Source organism: Akebia trifoliata, chromosome 2 (genome assembly GCF_017979445.1).
Source record: "Akebia trifoliata isolate Shusen 1 chromosome 2, ASM1797944v1, whole genome shotgun sequence".
Classification (NCBI taxonomy): domain Eukaryota; kingdom Viridiplantae; phylum Streptophyta; class Magnoliopsida; order Ranunculales; family Lardizabalaceae; genus Akebia; species Akebia trifoliata.
The window spans coordinates 2759114-2786504 of record NC_141376.1 but is presented as its reverse complement, the minus strand read 5'-3'; the positions used below and the strand labels follow the sequence as shown (position 1 = coordinate 2786504).

The following is a 27391-nucleotide window of genomic DNA, read 5'->3' as shown; positions in this document are numbered from 1 at the left end:
TATTTTAAACCTTTTTCATTTTTAACTATTTTTTTCCAACCTCGACTCTTCAGGTTTGAAGGTAGACGATGAAAAAGGGCATCATGTCACTTCTCATTATTAGATTATAAGAAATGATCAAGATTAAGGGGTATGTATCATAACTTTAAAAAGGTAAGGAGGTACCTCAAATATTCACAAAATAGGTAAGCGACGTGTCATCAGTCATCACAACTAACACGCAAGAACAAGATTGTCTAAAATAGTAGTAGAAATTTAATAGACACGTGTCAAAATGGGAAAGAGTTGGTACCATAATCTGTTATGGAGCGAGATGTAGCATTAATCTTCACATTTACATTCCCCTTGTTATAATAGGAGACTAAAGCCAAACAATATGACTCACTTTAGGATAGTGTGAGCAAATTTCGGAAAGATTACAAGAACTGTACTAGTTATTATAAGTTTCGTATTCATTTACTTCATCTTGACCGTTCAGTTATTTGACCAATTATTTAATCAAGACGCCCCACGTGTCACGTGATAATAAGTATAAGCATGATTTTGACATACTCCCTTACATTTTAGTAAATATTAGAGAAGCCCCCCTTACATTTTCAAACTGATGACATGCATCCCTTGACTTCGTTATTTTATTAGATTCCAATGGTAAAGTTCGGATGCATTAATAAATATTCAAAGAAGAATCGAAATAACTTCTAAATTTGTAATTATTTCAACTTCTACCATTTACATGAGCCACTCTCTAAGTGAGTTGTTATTGGCACCGTAACTTTTATTTATTACATCTCAATTTCTTAAATTATTTATCACACCATAATTGAAATACACTATTCAAACATTACAATGATTTAGCTCAAATTATTATTTCAACAAAAAAGAACTTTTTAACACTCATTCAAATAATCTGGTAGTTGTTTATAATTGGGATTACACTTGTATAAAATTTTAAACCCAAAAAATAAAAATATAATACACAAAAACAAGAGAACTTATATTAGCACCCTAACTTTTACTTATTACCAACAATTTACTTATTTTATTTATTATTATTTGGAATGTAATATGTCAAAGTTGGGGGTGTCAATAGTATCTATCTAAATATAAACTAAACAATTATGTAGCTATTATCTCGGCTAGCAAGGACAAGGCAATTGATTTGTTGGAGCAATACATCCCACCCAAATCCCCTGGGCACATGAAATATCCCTACAAACCACGCATACCAAGTAAGCTCCTTTAAGGGGGTAAGAAGGCTTGAACTCAATACATCTCTCTTTTTCGAGGGAGGCCCTGGAAATTCTAAAGAACAAGTCATAATATGTTTGTTCTTACCTGGGAGTGAGTAAAAACAACGTAAGATTGTGATTAGAAGTAAAGTATTGTGATTAATTTAAATATCAAATTTTAATTATTTTAATTTGATTAATTCTCTATCCATTTTGTCAATTGTGCCTTATTTGCATGATTATTTCATCACCATACATTAAAGAACTAATTGATTTATTACTGATTTTTATCTATTGTTAATTTATTGTGTTATTTAAATTATTATTTTTTAAATAAACAAAAATTTAATGTGATTGGACGAAATGGATCATCTGATGCAGATCGGATCGGATATGAGATTCGACGACATCCACGTAACAGTTGAATACTTCTATTTTAAGTAGATCTCCCAGTCCGACTCACCCATAAACCCTAGAACGACTACAACACCTCCATTTTTTGACACGTGGCAGAAGGTCACGCACCACTATTGTCTCTATAAATCGGAAAATAACAGAACCATTGTCTCTCAAAATCTCCATTCTTCTCTGTTCTCACTCATTCCACCAATTCTCTCTCTCTCTCTCTCTCTCTTCATCTCTTGTGTGCTTTTTGTTTTTTTGCCTCTAAAGTTAGAAAAACTCTGCTAAAATTTTAGAGAGAAAAAAGAGAGGAGAAAATGGAGCAGCAGATAGTGAACAACACTGATTTCAGTCCAGACGAATTTGATGCTGATGAGTTAGAGGTGGCTGAATTTCTTCTACAGATGGGTTCGACTATCCTCAGACGAAGTTCATGGGCTTGTAAAAGAAAACGATCAGCTCTTCTTAAAACACAGTCGTCTCAAACTCAAACTCAAACTCAAACTCCTTGTAATGGCAAGAGCGAGAAACCCATTGTGAACCCATCTGTCAATCGTTCTTGTAATAGAGAGAAGAAACCTATCGTAGACAAGGTCGAGAGGTCAAGTCCTGAAACCCCTCTTTCGTTCATTGCCAGCGAAGAAGATTCCAAGCCCTCTAACCCTTCTAATGGAGAGAGACCCATCGTTAAAAAGGTTGAGAAGCCAAGTTTTGTAACCCCTCTTTTGTTCTCTCCCAATGAAGCAGAATCCAAGCTCTCTAATCCTTCTAATGGCGAGAGACCCATCGTTGCAAAGGTCGAGAATCCAAGTCATGTAGCCCCTATTTCGTTCTCTCCCAGTGATTCAGATTATGGGTCCAAACCCCCTAAAATAAAATTCGTCAAAAAGAAGGTAATTTATTTTGCCTTTCTGAACATTTTTTTTATATGTTTGATTTTCTGTTCTGTTTTAAGATTTTGCATTGATTTTATATTTTTATTTATACTCTGTTTGTTCTTTATAGTCCAACAAAGATACATTGGAGAAAACTATTTTGACATTATCAAAGCGAAGAGAAGTTCTAAGGAAGGTGAGTTTCTTTTCTTCCCCCCCTCCCCCTCTCTTCCCTTCCCTTCCCTTCCGTTCCTTTCCCTCTCTCTGTTTTTGTTTAATTTTATTTTCCCGAGAGTTTACATCTTAATCTTTTTTTTTTTAAATCAGACGATAAAAAACGTAAAAGCTCATTACAAAAACCTCAAAATTCAGAAAAAGAATTTAAAAGCAGCGCAACTGGAGGTATTTCTCTCTGATCTAATCTGTTTTTTTTTAATTATTTAAATTACGGGTTTCCTGATTAAACTGGGACTCTTACAATCTTCTCTCTTTTACAGCTAAGTCTTCGCCTTGACGAGAGGAATCTCAATTTCAATTCTTGTAGAACAACGATAGGTCCGGATAATTTGGTGGAACCCACACACATCCCCACAATTGCTACAGAAGAACAGGAACCCATTAAGGTCCCCACTATTGCTACAGAAGAACAGGAACCCATTAAGGTCCCCACAATTGCTACAGAAGATCAGGAACCCATTAAGGTTTATCGACCAGAGCCATCCATCAACAATAAAACAACACTGGTAGCCAAATTTTTGGAGAAATCGAAACCGCACCCATATGACCAAATGCCTCCATTGTTGTCTTCTGGAGGAGCTTGTGTGAAGGAATTGAGCCCACTTGGTATCCCTGATCTCAACATTAAAGTAGAAGAAGCAGAAGAAGAAGATGAGACTTTTGAGATGACAGCAATCGCAGAAGAAGAAGATGAGACTTTTGAGATGACAGCAATCGCTTGTGCTCAGGCAAGAAAGAGGAGGTATGAACTCAATAAGGAAAAAAAGGAAAAGAAGAAGGCAAAGAGCTTCATGGACGCTTCGACTTCGATTACACGAAGCTGATCAAGATTTTTATTTTTATTTTAATTTACCCAAATTTTATATTTTTAGTTGATTGAGAGACTCAAATGGGTCCAATGAGATTTGCTTTCTGTAACTAGAGAAGCTTATGCGGCGGGGTTGCATTTGAGTTATTTTTCTTATTGGAAAAAAGAATCGTAATTTTGATTGAAGGTTAATTTGAATTTGAAATGTAATTTTCTAAGTTCCCAAACAAAGCTTGATTTGATACTTAGTTTCTTAATTTGGAAACTTAGGGCCTGTTTGGATATCAGGAGCAGAACTACTCTTCCAAAGAACAGAAGCTGAAGTACTCTATGGAGGAGCTGGAAAAGTAATTCTGTGCAGAAATGGCGTTTGGCAATCAACTCTATGAAGTACTGGCAGAAGTACTTTTGTGCTCGAAGTCTGTTTGGGAACCATACTGACTTCTAGAAAAAAGACCAGAATACCCTTATATTATACCAGTTACTGTTTTTTATCTTTTAGTGTCATAATATGCCTTCAAACTATACTGTTTTTGACATTTTAACTATAAATATTAATATAATATAATATAATAAATATTAATATAATATAATATAATATTTTAAATATTAAATATTAATATAATATGTTTAAATCCATTATACTTAAAATTTTTTAAAAAAATTGACTGACTATTTTTGACATAATATTTAAATAAAAAAATTGACAGACTGTCTTTTAGTGTCATAATATGCCTTCAAACTATATTGTTTTTTACATTTTAACTATAAATATTAATATAATGTGTTTAAATCCATTATACTCAAAATTTTAAAAAAAAATTGACAGACTGTCTTTTAGTGTCATAATATGCCTTCAAACTATATTATTTTTGACATTTTAACTATAAATATTAATATAATATAATATAATAAATATTAATATAATATAATATAATAAATATTAAATATTAATATAATGTGTTTAACTATAAATATTATTATAATATAATATAATAAAGATTAATATAATATAATATAATATTTTAAATATTAAATATTAATATAATGTGTTTAAATCCATTATACTCAAAATTAAAAAAAAATAATTTAATATTAATAATGTTTCTTTTGTTTGATTTAAGGACAAATGAATTAGAAATATTTTCATAGAAAATTAATAAAGTTAGGGGTATTTTGGTAAAATGAACCGTTAGATTTTGACTCCCCGCAAGAAGAGTTTTGAGAAATAGGTTTTCTTGACTTCTTCATAAAGAGTAATTTCTTGCTCCTGCGCGGAGTAACTCTTCGAGAGAGTAGTTCATACAAACGCATCCAAACGACTTCTAACTCCCCGCAAGAGTCAGAAGTAGCCAAGGAGTCCTATCCAAACGCCTACTTAAAGATTGAGTTCGCAAATTAGAAAGTTAACGTGCGAATGAACATTTTTGAGTTACGAAAATAAAACCCTAAATCTATTTGACTTTTTGAAGGTTGGAAGTCTTGAGAATTTTAGCACTGGTTGAAAGTCTCTCAAACATGGATTTTTACGAATGGCTGATGAGATGTTTTGTACTCTCGATGGATATAATGGAGATTGGGGAAAATATGGACTTCTTAGGGTTGGTAAATCTTTTCTAGGGAACATCCTCTTATCCTAGTCATTTTTCCCTGTGTTAGGGAATTTTTTATCCCAAACTAAATTGAGTGAACATGAGATAGAAAAAAAAAAAACACAAATTTCACCCACATATTAAATTTTGATTAATATTTTATTTTTCATTTGCATAGTTATCAAGGTCCTGTGTGGATACATCTCTTTGCGCAAGAGCCAAAACCTATTCAAATGTTTGCTAACTCCCCGCAGGAGCAGAAGTCATCAAGAAATTTTATCCAAACGCAGTACAAGCTATCTCCATAAAAAATATATGGTATATCCTTACTACTTAGTCATGTTCATTGGTTTAACTGAATAGTCACCATTGCTTATAAACCAATGGCATGATCCCACATGTATAAAGAAAATGATAAAGAGCCATGACAATCTGACGCTCTATTTTGTAGATGCTTCGTACGCTCCCATCAGAGAATCGTAGATCTTTTAGTTCGGGATACGCAAGAAAAAGATTTATGATTATGTAACTTCCATGTCAAGGATAAAATCCAAAACCTCAATAACTTAACCATCTTCTCCTACAATTTTCTTTCCACCTAATCAACCCAATATTTTTTTTCAATACACACGGCTTCATGCCATTAATTCATCAACTTATCACTGTTTTTTGATAATGGGCATAAACACATAACTGAGTTGGTTTGATCCATTGCAAGATAACTTTTGAGGTCGTGGGATCAAGTCCAACTTACCTATAAAAAAAAAATATGATAACAACAATTCTCAATTCCTAAAATAAATCCCCAAGCCCCCTACCCCACAAATAAAATAAATAAATATAAAAAATTAAAAATTGGTGGATTAGGTTTTATTGTCAGCTAACAAAGAAAATGAGCGGAGAAAGAAGGATTGGAGGGTATTTTAGTCAGAGTCGACATTTCATATGGCGTCCTGTTTCTATAGATACAAACGGTGTCTATGTGCCACAATTTGATTAGGAAATAAACATATTGGGCTATGTGAATGTCTTGATTAGGATCCCAAGGTATTTTAAAGACCAATTAAAGTGTGCCACATATACACCTGATCTATTTTAGAGGAATGGGACACCATATTGAATCCAGAGTCTTCTAGACATGCTTTCCCGACTGAAAAATAGTAAGGGTATGTTTGATTGCATGTGAAAAATGATGTTTTTCATGTGTTCAAAAGTCCAACAAAAACTATATTTTACTTTCTCACCCACATAGGTGGGAAAAGGAAATTCACTTATATTTTCAATCCCCAAATTAAAACCTTAAGTTATCTCTTCTTCTTCATCATCACCACCATTGTCACCATCACACTCAACCTCAACCGTATCGTTGTCGGCCACCTTCTCTCTCTTGCTCTCTCTTCTTCTTCTCTCACTTTCGCAGACGCCACCACATCCTTCCCTTCCTCCCCTTTTCTTCTTCAACCCTCACCTCCACCGTAGCCGCCACATCCTCCCTCCCCTCTTCTTCCTCATCTTTCTCTTCTCCTTCTTCTTCTCTTTTTTTTTTCCTATTATTTTTCAAAAGTGTCATCAAACAATGGATTTAATTTTTTTATCCTTGTCATTTTTCCATACCATTTTTTCATGGATTTGATTTTCCATGCAATCAAACACACGCTAAGGTCGTTGGGTCCACACGGAATTGTCACATTAGCAATCCAACCCAATGAACCATTAGATTTTATGGTCATTTTTTTTTTAAAGTTTTTTTGTTTTGTTTGTGAGGTGGCGGGGGGGGGGGGGGTGGGTTGAGCCAAGGTTTTGAAATGGACAACCATCGAACTCCAAAATTGAAATTAGCGTTCTTTTTTCTTTTGCAAAGTTCTTAAAAAAAAATTTGTTCTGCATCCCTATGGTATCAAATCATGTTTTAAGATGCCAAGGTTTTGAAATGGACAACCAACGAACTCCAAAACTGAAATCTATGAAAGAAAATTAACGTTCTTTTTTCTTTTGTAAAGTGCTTAAAAAAAATATTGTTCTACATCCCTATGGTATCGGATCATGTTTTAAGATGCCATAAGGTGGCGCATTGAGTAGGGCACATTGAGTAAACCTTCCTTTCTAAGGAAAGTTTTTTCAAAACAAAATCACAAATTGACATACCGTCTATGTTTTGCCTAACATATAACATAGCTCCTTAGTTTTGAAACGGGTTGACATGCTCTCTGTTTTTTGTTTCGATAACTAGAAGCTGGACAGAGACCATATTTGAGATTTGCCCAATCCATAGATCATGGTCTTGTCCAAGGATTAGTCCCGGGCCTCATGCAACGCCTACAAATCACATACACCAGGTAAGTGAAGGTGCGCCCTCGCAAGCAGCTCCTAAGGATTTAATGCTCATGCCGGGTATTGGAACTCATGACTTATGGGCATTAACTACTTATCGATTCAGAATTGCCATTGAGCCAACCTCAGGGTTTTGACATGTTCCCTCAACCTCGCGAATTGTGCATATGTTATATGTAACGGTCTCATTACATTATTGTTGGAGAAAAATCCACATACATCATATCACATACAATTATCTAGAATATCTTTTGATTCTACTTCCTTATGGGATACAGTCATCGTGTCTGACCTTTTGTAATGGATTCGAAGACAATTTTACTTGAGTTCATTATATTTAATGCACAACTAAATATTAATACCTACTTTGAATTATTTTTCTTTGAGGATTTTCAATGCATTTCCTAGGCGTCTTGACATATGATTATATCTGAGAAATTATCGAGGAAACTTCTAATGCTATGACCTTAGGTAAGAACTTGAGTCATCTAATCTAATTTACTTTGGTCAAGATCATCTCTAATATATGTGCAAGACAAGTGGGCAAGTAATTGGACATGCCCTTCCATGTTTTGGTGAATGTTTGAGATGAAATAAGTGTATTCGAAAGCATGTTCACATCATGGGTTCGATTCCCCTCTTGGGTTTTCTCATGATTTAACTGGGGGACCATGGCAATTGATTGCTGTGATAGTCCTCCCCGAGATTAGTCGTGATGCTCGCAAGCTGGCCCGGACACTTGATTAGCAAAAAAAAAAAAATACTAATAATAGACTTTTGAACATTTTTCACAGTTGATTTCTCATAATTGGATTTGTGCAGTTCTTATTTCTTGGGATATAATAAATTTTTTTTATTTTAAATGATTTTTTTTTTCCTTTCAACCTATTTTTATCCTCCAATAGAAAACCTTTTTTTTTTTTTTTTCTAGGTAAAATTCTATACTCTTCCACTTTCCTTAAAATCCTATGCTACTCTTGAGGTTTAATGCAAACCTAGGCATAATGGTTAAATGAAAGGGTTATAATCATAAGATAGGAGGGGGAAAGGCCAAATGGTTCACTAAAATCAGACTCAACCCGAATCAAATAATTTGTTCCGGGTCAGTTTGTATCCAATTATGGTGAACACAAAATGGTTTGGATATGGTTTTATTATGTAGGATTCAAATTGGATTTATCTAGATCTGGATACGTATACATTTAGATCGAGTCGAGTCCAATCTATATCATGCCCTAGGTAGACTGAGTTAAAATTCAAGATTGAGGGTAGAAGACTGGTTTTAGGAAGAAAATTCAAGGATTTTTTACTTAGATGTTCGATACGATCTCATTTTTCATTAGTTTCAGAGAAAATAAAGGTATCTCAAATACTGACCAAAATGCAAAGGGGTCAAATTCTCAATTTTAAGATAAAAATTAATCATTTTTAGTTACCCCGAGGTGAATGTTGTTTTCATTCTTTATATTACTGGTTGGTCCTCGAGATAAAGGGAGATTTTCTAAGGATAATAGATCATTGATTGATGTAGTGTATGGTGATTTTTTTTTTTTAATTTTTAATGTCATGTGTCTAATATCTTTTTCTAAAGGAGTAGTGAAAAATTATCTAAATAAACTTATTTCTTTCTAAAATTAATCATTTTCTAAGAAATGACCGAGATCAAGGGGTACATGGCATAAATTTAAAAACCTAAGGAGGTGTCTCAAAATTACAAAAATGTGTAACACGCACGTCATTAAAACACTAGATTGTCTCATAGTAAAATAGTTGATAATTATTTGGTGGGGTTCAATTCAATTAATTCAATTAATTCATTTATATTCGAGAATGTTTCGTTAAAAAGTTAGCAAAATTTCATAGATTAAACAAGATACTTTATTTTTAAAAAAATTGGATTTTTTATCAAAACCTTTCATCTTCAACCTTTTTCTAAACCTCAAATTTTCTTAATGTTTGAATATTGAAAAAACTAAAATTTTGGAGGTGAGCATAAAAAATGTCACCTTATTCCATGATTAATTTGAGGAATCTTTGATTAATTTGTTAATTTGTAGATTTAATCAACTAATCCCTAATTCAAAGAATTTTGTGACTTTGGATTGTCTAAACTCTAAAATATGTACCGAAATTTAATAGACGCGTGTCGTAACGTGAGAAGAGTTGGCACTAGCTTCTGTTAAGGAGCGTGGTGTACCATTCATTAATCCTCACAGTTACAATCGTCTGGTTACAATAGAACACTAAAATAGAAACAATTCGACTTAATATGGGATAACGAGAGTGAATTTCGGAAAGATTACTATTACTGACTTACACTAACAACTCTACTTTTGGTTAATCTTGACCGTACGATCGAGTTATTTTTTCACACGTGTCAGTGAAGATACTATAAATGATCAAGATTGATTTATTTGATTTGATTGAACGAATAGGATCAATTCAATGAGGTCCGACGAGACTACTTAAGTCATGTTCGCTAGTTTAACTGGACATCCTCCTCTGTCGGTGTCCCCTTATACACATATCCCAATCACAAAATAAAGAGCTTTTTTATAAATAAAAAAAATATGCTAAACTTATAAACCAATGACCTGATGCCACATGTACAAAGAAAATAGTACAATACAAAAACTGAATTACTTAACCATCTTATCCCGTAATTTTGTGTCCACCTAATCAATCCAGTCATTTTTTTAATACACGTGGCTTTATGCTATTAGTTCATCAGTTTATCATTTTTTTTTTTTTTTTATAATGAGCTTAGACTCATACCTCAATTGTTGTTGGTACAAGAAAATTAAGAGCCTGTGTGGATTGACTTTTCTAAGTGCTTCTGATTCTTGCGAAGATAAGTATGTCCCTCATAAATTTAAAAAATTACAAATATACCCTAACAAATGCAATTGAATAATATTATATTACTGTCCATTGATGTGGTGGTAGTTTTTTAACGTAACATTTGGATTTGGATTTCTACCTCCCCCAATTGTTCACTTAATGATTTATCTATGAGGATTCCAACCATGATTGAAAGTTTCTTCTTATAAGATTGATATGAATAATTACAAACAAATTTACTATCCATTAATGTGGTGAAAGTTTTTTCATATTTTTAGTGGTTGTATATATTTACTTACAATATCTTCCATTTATATATAATTGTTAGATGTTTATATAAATTTTTATGGAGAAAAACAATATTTACTTTTATTTATTTTTAGAATAATTTGTTGATTTATAATGTTAAAAATAGTAAATGATATTTATAAGGACATTTTGATCATTTTAACAGAATTCATAATATTTCCCAAACACAAAATTCTATCAAAAGTATTTCTCACATTACTTCTAAGAATCTGCATTCAAATACACAACAATTGTCCATTTACTTCAGAAAGTACTTTTGGGAGTATTTATGTTCTAAGTACTTATAGCTCTTGTATCCACACGAGCCATAACTTTTATTTTATTTTATTTTATTTTGGAAAGTTCTTAAAATTTTGAAAAGTTCACAAGTTCTTGCAATGAGAGAAACTTTCCTTACTAACCCATTAACAAAATTGTTTTTCAAGCTAAAAGAAAAACCCACATGTCTCCATGATAATGTCTAGAATATCTTTTGATTCTATTTCAATAGTGTATAAGTCAGGATCTCAAATTAGTTAGTAAAAAAAGTATTTTTAACACTTCAAACTTTTATTTATTCTCAATTATTCATTTTTTTTTTTTAATTGATGTGCAATAAGTAAAAGTTTGATGCTAATTCAAACATGAGTCCTTTGTTTTGGATGCCTTTGTTGTCAAATTGATGTCATACCCCTTGATATTAGTCTATTGAAAGAATGACCCAAATATCCTCTTTTTCAACCTTGTACTATCACACTTTTTGATAAATTACCGATTGTACTTTTTATTGGTTCATCTTGATTGTATGATCAAGTGTTTCTCTCCACGTATTATGTGATGACTAGGGGTGCAACTTGATTCAATTCAAATCGATAGCTTTGGGATGGTTTGATTTAGTTCTGAGTCAAAAACTAGAGAACCCAGCAATTCGATTTGCTTATAATGTTAGTGTAGTGGTGTTGGCCTATGTTAGTTGGATTCCCATTTGACCTCAAACCAAATCAAGTTGCACCCCAGTGATAATTAAATATAAATGCTGACGATTTTTTTATTTAAACCGTTAAAAAGAGTACAATTCAATTGATTGGACGAGTAGGATCGTTTGATACGGATTCGATATCAGGTTAGACGAGATACACAGAATAGAATACTTCTATTTTAGTCTAAGGTCTCCGAGTCCCACTTACCCATAAACCCTAGAACGACTCAAACAACTCCATGATTTGACACGTGGCAGGAGCTCACAACGCGCCATGGATTTTCTCTTATAAATGGGAAAATAACAGAGACCATCGCCTAAAAATCCATTCTTCTCTTTCATTCCTCCAATTCGTTCTCTCCATCTCTTGTGCTTTTTTTTTTTTTTGTGTCAAAAGATAGGAAAACTCTGCTAAATTTTAGCGAAAAAAAGGAGAAAATGGAGCAGAAAATAGTGAAGAATAACGATTTCGGTCCAGACGAATTTGATGCTGATGAGTTAGAGGTGGCTGAATTTCTTCTAGAGATGGGTTCGATTATCTTCACACGAAGTTCATGGGCTGTTAAAAGAAAACGATCTGCTCTTGTTAACAAACAGTTGTCTCTCACTCCTTGTAATGGCGAGAGCGAGAAACCCGTTGTGAACTCATCTGTCAATCTTTCTTGTAATGGAAAGAAGACTCATATCGTTGAAAAGGTTGTTGAGAGGCCAAGTCCTGAAACCCCTCTTTTGTTCTCTCCTAGTGATACAGATTATAGGTCGAAGCCCTCTAATAGAAAAATCATAAAAAATAAGGTAACATTTCTTTTATTTATTTTTTTGAGGTTAGAACATATGGGTTTGATTTGATTCTCGGTTCTGTTTTAAGAATTTTCTTTTTACTTTGTTTTATTTATATTGTGTTTCTTCTTTTCAGTCCAACGAAAAATTGAAGGAAACTGTTATGAAATTATCAAAGCAAGGAGAAGATCTAAGAGAGGTGAGTTTCTTTTCTCTATTTTTATTGAATTTTATTTTCCTGAGAGTTTACATCTTAATCTGATTTCTTGCTGTGTTTTTTTTTTTAATCAGTCGATAAAAAGGGTAAGAGAGCATTACGAGAACCTAAAAATCGAGAACAAGAAGTTAAAAGCAGCACAATTGGAGGTATTTCTCTCTGATCTAATCCTACTTTTTTTTTCCTTCTACGTTGGGGTTTCCTGATTAATCTGGGTCTCTTACAATCTTATCTTTTTTACAGCTAAGTTTTCGCCTTGAAATGGGGAATCTCAAATTCTATTCCAATAGAACTACCAGCCCGGATAATTTGATGGCACCCAAACCCATCCCCAACATTACTCCAGAAGAAGAAGATCAGGAACCCATTAAGGTTTATCAACCACAGCCATCCATCAACAATGAAACATCACTGTCAGCCAAAATTGTGGAGAATTCGAAACACCCATACGGCCTAATGCCTCCATCGTTGTTTTCTGGAGGAGCTTGTGTGAAGGAATTGAGCCCATTTGGTATCCCTGATCTCAACATTAAAGCAGAGGAGACTTTTGAGATGACAGCAATCGCTTCTGCTCAGGCAAGAAAGAGAAGGCTTGAGCTCAATAAGGAAAAGAGGGAAAAGAAGAAGGAAAAAATATTCATGGCCTCTTTGAGCACACGAAGCTGATCAAGATTTTTGTTTCTATTCTCCAAAATTTTATATTTTTTTTGTTGTTGATTGACAGACTCAAATGGGTCCAATGAGCTTTGCTTTATGTAACTATAGAACTTATGCGGAGAGGTTTAATGGAGTTTTTTTTTTTTTTTTATAATTATTTTTTCCTTTTATTGGAGTTCTAATCCATAAATAAAAAACCCTAATTTGATTGAAGATTTTGATTTGATGCTTAGTTTCTAAATTGGAAACTTAAGGTTACAGTTGTCAAATTAGGCAGTTAATGCCAACAAATGTTTTTTAGTTTCATACTAAGATAAAAGAGTCGTGTTGGAGTCCAACGTTAGCCACAAACGCTTAATGAGGGTTTACATCAAACGAGCGGTTGAGATGCGATAACACTTCTAATGATTTCCATCTTTCTACTTCTTGATTGATGATTTCTAGTACGTTATGGGAAAATACAAAATGTCCAAGATTGGCAAATCTTTTGATCCAATCGTTGCTTGTTCTTGTTTGCCTATCGTTCTTATCCCCAAACTACGTTGAATAAACAACTGAGAATAGGGCTGGTAAATACCCGATCCGTTTCAATTCGAAAAAAATAAGATTCGGATCTTAGAATTCCAATAAATTTTTGGATTGATCTAATTATACTTTAAAAAAAATTTTATACACATCACATATTACATATTACATGGTCAGTTCTCACTCGATCTCTCACTATGGACAGATTTGTTGGTAGACTTATACATAAAACTAAACTTGTTCGGGTATCTTGATTAACATAAACTAGAAAGTAAATATTTATTTTGGAATCAATAAAAAAGTCTATTTTGGATTAAGTGAATATTTAGTTGGATTGGATTTGGTTCTAAATTTTATTGATCGAATTTCAGATCCAGATCATATGGTAAAGAATTCGGCCGTTGAGCACTATAATTATTTATATGAAATTACGATGGATAATTTCTTGACTTGATAGTCATCTTTTTGAAATCTTTAAGTAATCATGTAGAGACCAATCAAGTTTGATGAGGGTGCTTTAGCCACTACAAAATTAATATCATTTTTATTATTTTAATGGGAGTTTTGGACTTGTATGCTTGACTAGCAATAATAAGATAACTTGCTTTTTAGACATTTTGCCCAAATCCCTAAGATATATGCAATACCCAACAAATCACACATATCAAGTAAACAAAGATAAATCCTTATAGATGGCCAATGAGAGAGTTTGAAATCGAAACCCCATCATTTTTGGAGGGATGCCTTAGCCACTGGGCCCAACACTCATTGATTCAAAATTGATATTATTAGACCTAGAGTGGAAGAATATGTAAGAAATTGAAAAAGTAAGGCTTGAAAGAGAGTTTCCTCCAACTTTAGGGAGAATATTTAAGATTTTGCAAGGTTATTTTGTATTATTATTTCTTACGTCAACAACAAATTAAATTTTGAGTGATATTTTATTTTCCATATGAGAGTTATCAAGTTCACACGCCCATCAAAAATATATTGACAAGTAGTCCCTCTCCCGCCATACACGTAGCTTGCCACTTCTCTTCGCCCACCCTCTTAATTGTAAAATCTGAAGTGATACCTCCTTAATCATGTTCAGTGGTTTAACTGAATGAAACTCTCTTAAACCCATATCCCAAATAAGATATAAAGAGTCCGAAGTTGCTGTTAATGAAAAATTGACACACCTCAATTCTAATGTCACATACGTTTATCTAGAATTATCTTTTGATTGCACTCCAACATTCAAATTAGGATCTCAAATTAGAATGGAAAAAATGAAAGAGTGTGTTTGACAACTAAGATATTAACAATTGATATTATATTTTTCATAAGTTTTTTTGGATTTGTTCTATGTTTCTCCGTTTCTTGAGATAGTTTGTTTATTTTGTATTATTATTGCACACTTAGGTGAGTGGTTGATGCACGTAAGTTATGAGTTCGATACCTAGCAGGGTGCACCCTCACTTACTTGATGCGTGTAATGTGCACGTGCTCCAAAATAAGTCTTTGGATAAGACCATGGTGTATGAACTAAGAAAAGCCTAGATACGAGCTTGGTCCACTATCTACAGAGATACCCGGTAATCAAAAAAAAATTTATATCATAAATTGAGATTAGGAACTTGAGCCATGCCAATCTGATTTTCTTTGGTTAATGTCATCTCTAATATATGTATGTGACAAGTGGACAGGCAATTTGGACATACCCCTCCATATTTTGGTGATTCTTTTCAAATTCATGGCATACCCATTGACCTTGGTCTATCATAAAAGACTAACATAAAATGATCTAAACACCCTCATCTACAACCTCTAGCTAAAAAATCCTTGACTTTTTGTACTTTTTTTATGGGTAAAAAAAAAAATACTATTCGACATCATCTTCACTCCATTTTCTTTAATCTCCCGTCGAGAACCCTTGATTTTTCTATCCAAAAGTCAACCGTCTTCTACTCCCCGATGGTCCTATCTTAATAAATGTTAAAGATCATAATAATAAAAAAATCTATGCCTAAGATTGAAGTCGACGGATTTTTGTAAAAAAAAAAAATCTAGAGTTTTTAATTGGAAGACATTTAGTTCTTTCCTATTGATCTATTTGATAAGATTGAGGTTAGGGCTGCAACTTGGGCTGCTTGGCCCAAACTCAATCCGGGCTGAACCCAATTGACGGGCAAACTTGGGCCGAGTTATGTAGAAATTGAGTTGAGTTTGGGTCAAAATATCTCAACCCAAACCTGATGTTATATACTAATATATAAATATTTTCATATTAACTATAATTTTTTTTATTTAACCTTTTTATTCCATCTTATTATTTTGATTTGTGGACAATTGATTATTATTAATGTGAATTTTGATTTTGTATAATTTTTCTAATTGCTAGTAGTTTTGCTTTTTTATGTTGTATGTCTTTTTCTAAAATATAAAATTTATTTGCTAATCAAAATGAAATTAGGGTTATTCCTCCTTATTCTTATGGATTTCTGACATTTTTAAAGTACACACCGTCAAAGAGAGTTTTAAGGGTCTACTAATTGGATTGTCGAAACCTAAGAGGTGCTCGTCGAGATCCATCAGCATCAATTCTTAAAGTTTTGTTAGGTGGTTGTTCGATTAATAACACAATACCTCTGTTTGATCCAAGCCAATGGTATGCTACTATCAACAATGATCAATGAATTCGAACCCACCAATACAACATTAAATCAACTACAGCCTGCCTGTGGAATGGTAGTACCTGAGATATTGTCTTGTAATTTCATCACACAATCTATATACATATAGTCAGGGTAGTGGAGACAGGATTTTACCCACGTGGGGGCAATTAAGAGTGGACAAAATTTTTGTGAGGGCAATAGTGGCAGATTTCTTTATCCGTCACTGTTATATGTGTCAATAGCTCCCCCGCCCCCCTCTCTAAATCCGTCCCACATATATAGGCAATGATTTACAATCGAGACTAGTCAATGAAGGGGTCTAAATCGGTCCAATTGATGGGTCAAATCCTAAAGTGTAATATAGAGTAAAAATTTATTTTTCTTCCCAAAATTGGTCCAATTGATAGGTCAATAGTGTAAGAATAATTTACCATAAAAGTTGAAAAGTTTGAAAATGTCTGATTATAAGAAGAAAAATCAAAGACTCTTTGCTTAGAAGTTGAAAACGGGGACATTTAGGGCATTTTCTATTGATTTATAAGAGAAAACCTTGTTCAATGGGGCATGCCATCAGTTTCACACCACATTTCTCAAAAACTCCCAAAAGTGGAGGGACATATGAAAATCACCCTAAAATTAAAGGATTAATAAATTTGATTAGGACCGACCTCACTGTCTTGGTGGGATCAACCAACTCATCGGTCCAGCCAATAATTGAACCAAACAGATCTAAATATTTTCTTGAACTTTTTTTTATTGGTAATTTTTTTATATATTTGGTGTTGCTACTAAATAAGCATGTTTTTACACAAAAATTAGCATATTCTCTTAACTTATCGTCATACGACTACATAGCAAATGAACAATCATTCGCCACCACTTGACAAACCTTCTTATGCAAAACTACACAAAATAAAATGACCTCTTCATCAAATAACATTCACATGTTAGTTTCCAAGGAATTGAGATTTGTTGTTAATGAAAACTTGCACTAAGCTGCTAAACCAATGGCACGACACAACGTGTATTGAATAACATCAACCGATTGCTTATTTGGATTTGGAGAAAAAATTGTGGGAGAAGATGGTTATGCAATCAAGGTTGAGTTAATGATTTTTTGCCTCCCCCACGAGGAATACTCAAAAATATTCTCCTGATGTAGCATATGCTATAATCATAGATATTTTTTTTCCTTTGGATACACAACTGCACATATTTATGGGGATGTGCACATGTGTATCTTGAGGCATAAAATCTAGCACGTGTCACGTGGGGGGAGTCAGATTATCACAACTCATTAAGGTTTCCTATTTTACCCTTTTCTATGTACATGTGGCATCGTGCCATTGGCTTTTCATTACCAACAAATTCCGACTTGTTATATCAATAGTAATACTTCTGCTACATCTCTACTTTTACGGTCATGAAGTCTTGGAATTAAGATTGAAACCTTCCCATTGAATGAAGAAAATGACTTCATAGCTGCAAAATCGGTGAGCATTGTTCACTCCATCTCACACTCACCTATAAGACTTTTAAGTTCTCTGTGGGCTCACACTTTAATTAATCCCTCTAAACTCTCCATATAAAAAGGACTATGACCACTCTAAACTTCAATATAAAAAAAAAACAAACAAAGAAGCTCAATTAACTTGTGAGCTTACTTCCTTCTCTCTATCTCTCTTATTTGATTTTCCAAATGGGAATTCTTCACTTCAATAGGGCAGCCCTTTTGGTCTTCTCTATGACCTTAATATTGATGGCGGGTTTCTGCTACTGCGAAGATAAGTCTGTCGAGGTTGTTGACAAAGAGAATGTCAATACTGAGACCTCTCCTGAGCTTTTCCATCACTTACTCCATCATAAATACAAGAAGCCCTTCTTTCATCATATTCCAAAGTATAAGAAACCATGTCCCCCTATCCACAAAATCAAGAAACATCCACTGATTCATAAGGTTCCAAAGGATCCACACATCCCAAAGATTCCATCTCATCCAGACATCCCAAAAACTTATCCACCTGTCCTTCCATTTCCTACTACCCCCACTCTTCCTCCACCTTACTTCCACCCTTAGTTTGGGTATTTGCTTCCATTAGTAATTTTATAAAGCCCTCCTATATGCAAGTAAAGAAATAAAAGTCTGTGTGGTGTGTCTCACTTCTGTCCTTAGTTGAGAGTACTTACTTGAGAATCTAATGGTAGAATAAAGTCTCTAATTAAAAATATGAGAAACCATTTGCAAGACCAAGTGACAAGGACTCTTTTATTGTCTAATAGATGTGTGTATTTTCTTCGATACTTTGTAAGTTTGGAGATATATATATATATAATAAGAAAGTTATTGTGTCTACCATATTTATATTATATTTTGTCTAAATGGAATGAATTATAGTAATTATGCTTGGCTGTTGGGTGAATTGTATCAATTCTATTATCTATGTTGTGTGTGTGAAATTTGTTAATGACAAGGATGCCACTTGGATGAAAATATATTATAGCAAGAGACCACAAAACTCTGTAAACTGATGTAAAATAAAATGTTATCGTCCTTGGTGTGTTTGGTTGTGTTAGAGTACTAGTTATGTTGTATTTTATTAAGATGTATTGAGATGCATCAAACCATGCTAAATAGGATTAAATCACGAAGTTGGGATAGTTAGGTTGCATTGTATTAAAGTGCACGTATTGAGACTCAATACACTGAAGGATGTTGATTTGGGTATTTGCCTCCATTTCCACCCGTACTCTTCCCATCTTTGGGAAAACTTTAGAGCCCCTATATGCAAGTGTAGAAATAAGAACCTTTTTGGTATGTAGTACTTTTGTTTCACATTTAAATTATTTGTTTGAGAATCAGAAATTAGAAACAAACCTATTTGAAAGAACAAGTGATAAGAGGCTTTCTTTGTTATCCAACAGATGTGGGTATTATTTTCATGGACACATATATTATAAGTTTGGAGGCAAATAATAATTAAGTTGTGGTGCCTACCATAATAATATTACTTTGTCTAAATGGAACGAGTTAGTTGTGCTTGTGCGAATAGCAAGCAATTCCATTAATTACTTATATCGTGTATGTGAAATTTGTAATTGACAAAGATGGCACCTCTATCAATATAGGAGACCACAAAACTCCATAAATTGGTGTAAATAAAAAATTAATGCCTTCCAGGGATCTCGGTGGTTGATACAAACCAACGAACGTGCCATTAGTGCTACAGAAAGCTAAACTCACATCTCTTTGGGATCATAGCCATTACAGCCTGCTCGCCCTTCTTTTGGGGCTACATAGCGTGGATAGTACATGTGATGTTCATGTTGATTTATTTGTAACGTGGGTCCTTTTTTAATCTTGTGATCATGAATTTTTCAAACATTTTGCTGGTCCAGATTGTAGACCATGATTTTTCTTTTTTCTTTTCCACCTAAGGGACCCAATTTAAGGGTGATTTGGCCCAGAAAAGATTAAAATGGGAAGATTATAGATAATTTAGACCTACCTCTTCTAGGCTTAGGTGAATATTTGAGATGCCCTGTGCATTTCTGAACCGATGACCTAGCCACCTCGACCATGGTCATTCACGAGAGACCAACAAAAATGATCGACATGCCCTAATTTTCAATCTCTCCCCAAGGTTTCTTGCAGGTCTATTTTCTTGCCAACCCATTACTAAATGTGTCTCACAAGAAGGTTCAAATTGTTGGCTGGTCCTTGAGAGTCAGTTTCTAAAGTTCTCAAGGTCCTATTGCGACACAAAAGCTTGAGGTCCTCTACCCCAAAAATGCATTATGGCACACTTCCTTAGACCCATTTGACCAATGAATACATGAGGCCCATCTCTTGTTTGATCTCTACACACCAAAAGTCAACTTGATTGGTCAGATTTGAGCACTCAAGAATGATTAAAATACGTGACTTGAAATCATCAACCGTATGAAAAATACTCAAAATTCTAGCCAATCAAGCTGATTTTATTCATGTCTAGACTGCCCACAATGTCCAGCCAGACAAGATTTTAAATTTGTGATTCGACCCTGAAAATTCACATTGTCGGAATTATTTTATCACAACACAATAAATGAATTTATGAAAAATAAACCAATTAAGTATTTTACTTTCCCCTCTTTTCTCTGCCTGTCTCTGCTCCCATATCCACTCTCTCCCCCTCTACCTCTATCTACATCCCTCCCCTCCTCTCCACTCTTTCCTTGGTTTAGGCTGCAAGGAAATTTAGTTGTAGAGAAATCATTAAAGAGAAAGAAAGGGGTGTTGCAATGAAAATGATGAAAAAATAATGGTTATCTCCACCTTCTTGACAACTAAACAATTATACGATAGAAGATCTAGAAGCAAAACTTTGTCCAAACAACCAGATCACCATCTTTTGATGACTCCAACTAAAAGATTTTCTAAACTATTGGTCTTCCATCGTCAAGATAAACCTGGTAAAATTCCCATAATTAAAACTACCAAAAAACAAAAAGACTACATTTTATGGTTGGATTCACAGGACTTGAACCCACAACCTCAAAGTGGCATTTTCAATATGTCAGCCAACTAAACTATGGTCCACCAAGCGCTCAAATACAAAAAATCAAGAAAATATTTACAAATAGGGGGAGAATACTTAAATCCAACACCATATAAAAGAATAATGATGAGTTAAAATGGAACACACATTATGAGCTTAGTTCTAGTCAAGTATATGGAACATTAATTACACACCTTTTAAATGAACCACACTAGTGTTGTTGAAGTAGGGTATCATTGCAGTACTTCTTAAAGTTCAAACATTCCTCCGCAAGAAACTCACTGCCAAAATGATTTGCACAAATAAAACAACCATAATGCATATAACATTCCAAAAAGTGGCAAGTTTTTGGAGAAACTCACAATATTCTCTCAGCCATTTGTGATGCATCCCATCTTGGACTCCATGGATAATCCGCCAAAGGAGGTGACATGATTGGCATTCCTTGAGAGTTGAAATGCTACAAAATTACAAGAAAATGACCTGACTTGTAAGGACTGCGCTAACAAGCCACAACCATAAAACTTGGACAGCCCAACAAGGCCTTGGATGGGCTTGGGCTGAACTTTTCTACTCAGTGTTACCTCGGTCAGGGATTTGAGAACCCAGCAAAAAGTAGAGATGGGCTAAGGTTGAGGCCTTAAGCCCAGCCATACCAAACCCAACCTTATAATATAATATAAATATATTACTAATAGTAAGCTGTTATACTTAGTTCACCTTTATAATTAATCATATGACTTGGACAGGCAAACTTGATTTTAGATCGGGTTGGGATTAGATCAAGTTGTACAAAGGTCAGGTGGGCTTGGGTTGACCCCCCCAACCCACCCAAGTTGCAGTGTTACTAGATAATAATGAAAACAGATGCGGAAAACAATAATGAATTGGAGATTGATGTGCAGTGGAGGACTAGAGGTTAAATCCTGAAACCCAAAAAACTGATTCAAATTTTCAACAAAAATAAGTCCTTTACAGTCCAAATTTGCCTCCATATTTCCAAAAGAAGATGAAAAGACTCTGAAAAATCTACACCCAATAGGTTCATGATATACAAAGGTGGTATGGTTTTAAAAGTACAAAGGGGTGAGAAGTGAAAATCCTTATTCCCCTTTGAAAAGGGATTATGGGTTAATAGATCCTAAGTGAGCAAAATTCCCGACAAGAATTGCAACCAGAATGTGGGGAACAGAGTGGCTTTCTCAATGCTGTAAGGCTGCCTTGGCACAGTGTGGAATAAGCCACACACACACACAAATTAAGCACACAAAAATGCTAGTGAAGGCACATGATATATTATTGTGTATGAATATTAAAGCATTTATCCAATTACACATGTATAAGAAGGAAAAAAGCTGAGATCGATGCATGTATATGCGTTGTACCAATTTCTGTGTTTTTGTGACATATTGTAATTGGCAAGGGTTTTAGAACGTTGATAGATGTGTATGGGGTGAGGCAGCAGGACCTCATGCTGTGCGAGGCATAACCCTCCTGGAGTGGGGGCATAAGCCTCATATTCCTAACATTTTTCAGAAAAGGTTATAAATATATAGGCGTTGAAGCAAGCATCAACTTGTGTATGCCTGACCATTGCAGGCTCGGGCCTCAAAGGGTATATATATGTATATGCCTTTCAGGCCTCGAGGAATTTTGCTTACCCCTAATCTCGAGCACACACCTCTGATACTTTCTGAACACTGATCAAAACATGAATGAATAAAGGTAGGTATTAGAAACGTTGAAGTTTATTCATTACCTGAGAACTTTGCAGCACCAAAACAGGTTGTTGCCTAGGAAACTGAGTTGAAAGGGAAAAGTGCGCCTACAAGAACCATGTGGGAGTTTCTCATTTGAATGTAAAATAAGAAATAGGACGCAGATGTGTCGACAATAATAGAGAAAAAACAGATCATCCAGGTTAAAACTTTGGATATAAATACTACATAAAAGGAATATTTTCTAGAGGATTTTCTTTGAACACAATGATCCATGCATAGCGCACTAGAAATATTCTGCATTCTCAGTTAGGAGTTGGTCTCTAACTGCTGTGTTTTGGTCCCTGGATAGTCCCTTACAAGGGGTCTACTGCATATAAGCATGTCTGATTGATATCATGTGTAGGTCATGTATGTTGGAAAAAAGACAATTTTTTGAGAAATAAATATCCCTCGTTATCAAAAGATAACAAAACAAGATTCCATCTCACAAGAAACAAATAGCATACCAGAAATGTAAAGATCCCCGAGGCAGCAAGAATTGTAGCCTTCCTGCAAAAGACCTGACAGGGAAAGAATAAATCAGATCAAACATATTTAATTAATTAGATGAGAAGATACAGTGATGTCTAAGATGCATACTGGATCAGCTTCCACTGGCCTTCCAAACAGAGGAGCTAAAGCCTCGATAAAGCGTCTCCTAGCGCCAACCGATGCAACTGCCTCCAAGATCTTAAAAAGGAACCATATAGGGTTATGGACCCAAAATAGTGCGTCTAATGTTACTTAACACTTCACATGAATCCTTGACTGACAGAAACTCCAAATAAGAATGATGGGCATAAAAAAAAAATGTAACTAACCTTTGCCTTTAGATTTTCTTCTACAGTAGGAAGATATTCAGCCATGCACCTTTGGAAACCAAAAAATGAAAAACAGGAAATATCAACAAAAATCTTTGTGCTTCCTCTCAAAATCACGGGGAAAAAAAGATAAATGTTGCCATGCTGGGTAATTACAGAATAATGGACACGTCTTACATTCCATCTAACCATGTAGGAAGCTTAACATCTTCAATAGAAAATAGCACCTTCAACTCTGAAGAAGAAACTAATTTTATACGTGGGGCAGAAGGAGCTGAAGAGTATTTCCGGCTAACTGGAAATACCACCTGCATCCATACAAAAAATCACTTAAACCAATTGTACGCAAAAAAAAACAAGTAGATGCATCCTTCAATCCCCCTTGCATTATTACCTTCAATCCAATGAGTCCTTTTTTTATCTAATCTCTTGGCCAGCATTGACCAATGAAAAGTTAAGTGTGGTTCTAAGTCCTTTGGGCATTATACATTATCGTGTGTGTGTGTGTGTGTGCATGTTAGAATTCACCAGCAATTTAGAATGTTGTCAAGCTTCACATGATCTTTCTTCCCCATGCAACATAAGAAAGAACTCTAAACAAGCAATGGTAATCTTGTATTTCAAGCATTTCAAAAAGTGAGGAATGAAACAACACTTCCCCGAGATTTCTTGTCCATTTTTTTCAAATTCTTCTGAATAGAAGAAATCCCTCCATCTCATGTTTATGACTTCTATTGTTCAATCATTTCTCTTGCATTCACAAACACGGTGAACTCTAAAATACCCCCATATTTAAGTGTACACACATAAGCACCCATATACACATATAATAAGTGCATTTGAGCTTTTAACATCCTACACAAGGTACTAGATGAATCCTACAAGTTTAATCAAATCTTAACCCAAACGCTCTAAATCCTAATTCTTAATTTTTGAATTGCTAAGTGTGAAGGAGGGGTATTCATCCCAGGTCTTTGTTTGCATATAAATCAACACAACTTATATGATATTTAAAACTCCACCTGTGCGAGCATCAGGTTAAATTGATGCCTTGACTGACGATATGGCTCAAGATAGAACTGAATGGCGAAATTGTTTCCATATTGTCAACACCAATATTAGGCATAAGGCATAGATGATGATGATACTCTTGTCTCATATTTTTTTCTCAATTTTCAGGGACAACCTTTTCGAATTCTGCAGTTTTATATTATTAAATTCAGAACTACCCTTATAACTTTACAATTCCATAAGACTTTCATAAAATTGGGGGGTCAAAATTTGCATTTGTGTATACACACACCAAAAGATCAACAGAAACACCCTTACAAAATATAAATTTCAAAAACTAAGATATTTCAAGAACGACGTGTCTTAACCTAGATATTCATTACACCCCATATGCCCAACTGAAACATGCTAAAATTTTCTAATGATTATGATCATTATCAATGCTAGGGTTCCACACATGTTACCCATTAGCTAAACCACTAAGAGAAGCAAGAAATAACCTGCAAGTATAACTTCTGTGGATGTCTCCATGGGCACCCATGCACCAGTTTATTTAAGTTCATGTCCAGCAAAGGTACAGCAAATTTCACCTCCTCCAGCTACACTAAAATTTCAATCGCTCTAAACAGAATTTTGGCAAATATATTTGATTAAAAGGAACTATAGAAGCATCAAAAGTATTTACCTTTTCAGGTCCAGAAATCATACAGACTTCGATGCCCTATCCATGACCACATTAGTGAACAAATCAATATGTGCCACCCAACCATTAAAAGAATGCAAACTGACTCGAACTTAGTCGATGCCATGTTCAAGTTAGTTTTGTTTATCTACAAGGAAGATAAACCAAACATTCTCAATGAAGTAATTACCTCCCTGGAAAAAATGGTGCTAACTTCAAATTTTATCCTCTCATCATCAAGTTCTCCGATTCGCTTCCTCTGGTACAAATTGTACAAATCCCTAGAAGACAAAACGACCCAATTAATAGAGTACATAATGCAATTTAATATGATACATGAGATACACTGGATCATATTGGATGTATCTCAACACAAAAAGCAAGTTGTGATGTATGTGTATCAATCTTTGTGGTAGAGATTTGGAAATATTTAGAAGGCTAGTATTATGAATTAGTATTCTCGAAATTATGAAAGTCGAGGTCAGGTATGGTTTTCTTTAATTTCGTTCTTGTAATTTTCTATATAAACTCATATAGGGTTCTTGCAATGACAATCAAGTTATCAATAAAAGTTATTTGTTCAACAGTTCAACATGATATCAAAGCCTAGCGCGATAGTTGTTGCCAAATCTATATCTTTTTTTTAAGCTTTACTATTGTTTTACTTTTCTTTAAATAAAAATCCTTCCTCCCCTCTATACCTTTGGAAACATCTCTAATCCGCAGACTCTGTCTCATGATCTCCACTTTTTTTTTTATCTTAAATCTCTCTAACAATAGTTTTTTATTCAAGTAGCATGACCCTACTAAATATGCTCCTGAGAGAGATCCTAGCAAATCTAATCAAGTGGGCTATCGGCTCCGACAGACTAAAAAAAAGAGAGCGGGTTCAACAGTCACGGACTTCACGGACAAGCGATGAACACCAGCAAGCAAGATTGGACATCTTTGGCCATCTATCAATAACACACTGCACAAGATCAAGGTTTAATATTACATTTAACCACTTATATGTTCATTTTACAAAGGATCGTGCAATTGTAGGGTGGGGGGTAATAAAGCAAATGATGCAATGTAATATGATACATAAGATATCGTGAATCATATTAGGTGTATCACATCACAAATGGCAAGTTGTGATGTATGGAACGTTTTGGTAGGGATTCGTTAGGATTATCAATTAGAATTTTCTAAAATTATGAAAGTGAGGTCAAGTATGATTTTCTTCTATTTTTAGTTCTTACAATTTTCTATATTAACTCACCTACAATGCTTGCAATGATAATCGAGTTATCAATAAAAGGTATTTCTTGAACAAAATCATGCACAAATTTCTAATGGGCGGAGGATTGAATACAACATCAAGACTCCCAAGCCCTAACCTTAGTTCCTGAATAAGCAACAATAGGCGTGAAGGGTCTTTGCTATTCCAATCACACAAACTGCTCTTGGATCTCTTCGCATCTGCTTCGCTTTCACCAATAACAACAAAGGGGTGGAAGTTTTCTTCTTCAATTTCGAATATAACATCCGGAGCTGCCATTGGATACTGTGCATTGTATATCACATCCCCTATAAATTTTTTGAACATTTATAAGAACATGAGTTATAAGAAGCAATACGATGAAGAAATCATAATAAATTTTAACAAAATCACAAACATCGGATGTAATCGAGGCAGAATGGGATGAGTAGAGTGAACCGATCGGACAATTGAGGATTCTTGCAACCAGACCATATCTGATCAACCTGCGGAATCATAAACATGTAGTAAACTTTCGATCTAGATATATAAATTTGCAATCTAGGGTTTTTAAAAAAATTATGAAAGATTGGTTCAAAGTTCGATGCCAATATTTCGATTCTTCTACCATGAATCGTCTTTTGTCTAGTAATGGAGATGAGATGTGTGGATAGTGGAGGGATTTACCTTTACAGAAAGGGGGGAGTGAGTGAGGAGATAGTTGAGCTGCGAAGCTATTAGTGGAGGAAGCTTACTATCGACAGCCATGGCCATCACAGAGAGAGCGCTTTCGGTCCTTTTCTGAGTTTCTCAACCCCCTCAAAAAAAAAGTACAGGTTATTAGCACCCACCATTTGTGCTCACTGCACCAACTTAAAGCAAATTTGGTGGATGACCGGTAATTGATTGAAGAAAATG

At 34.4% G+C, this 27391-nt stretch overlaps 3 protein-coding genes across 6 annotated transcripts; 2 read left to right on the top strand and 1 right to left on the bottom strand.

The window, feature by feature from the left end:
* Positions 1-1607: 1607 nt before the first annotated feature.
* LOC147408777 (uncharacterized) lies at positions 1608-3680 on the top strand. The gene is made up of 4 exons (XM_086458973.1): positions 1608-2524; positions 2637-2702; positions 2834-2908; positions 3004-3680. Exons 1-4 carry the CDS (start codon positions 1949-1951, stop codon positions 3565-3567), a joined length of 1281 nt encoding a protein of 426 aa, XP_086315099.1. The 5' UTR covers positions 1608-1948; the 3' UTR covers positions 3568-3680.
* An 8236-nt stretch (positions 3681-11916) lies between these two features.
* LOC147408776 (uncharacterized) lies at positions 11917-13394 on the top strand. The gene is made up of 4 exons (XM_086458969.1): positions 11917-12377; positions 12499-12561; positions 12654-12728; positions 12823-13394. The coding sequence occupies exons 1-4, from the start codon at positions 12021-12023 to the stop codon at positions 13243-13245; spliced, it is 918 nt and encodes a 305-aa protein (XP_086315095.1). The 5' UTR covers positions 11917-12020; the 3' UTR covers positions 13246-13394.
* A 6965-nt stretch (positions 13395-20359) lies between these two features.
* LOC147408775 (BRCA1-A complex subunit BRE-like protein) lies at positions 20360-27391 on the bottom strand. 4 transcript variants are annotated; one of them, XM_086421744.1, is made up of 14 exons: positions 27161-27390; positions 26892-26979; positions 26613-26802; positions 25421-25511; positions 25234-25269; positions 25049-25147; positions 23715-23845; positions 23538-23586; positions 23317-23406; positions 23184-23237; positions 22716-22781; positions 21319-21416; positions 21151-21237; positions 20360-20643 (listed from the first exon to the last, which is right to left on the bottom strand). In XM_086421744.1, exons 1-13 carry the CDS (start codon positions 27245-27247, stop codon positions 21168-21170), a joined length of 1149 nt encoding a protein of 382 aa, XP_086277870.1. In that variant the 5' UTR covers positions 27248-27390; the 3' UTR covers positions 20360-20643; positions 21151-21167. The 4 variants fall into 4 exon arrangements, with proteins under 4 accessions (XP_086277870.1, XP_086277863.1, XP_086277878.1 ...); XM_086421737.1 differs by lacking the exon at positions 20360-20643 and having other exon boundaries at positions 20973-21237; XM_086421752.1 differs by lacking the exons at positions 20360-20643; positions 25049-25147 and having other exon boundaries at positions 20973-21237; positions 27161-27391.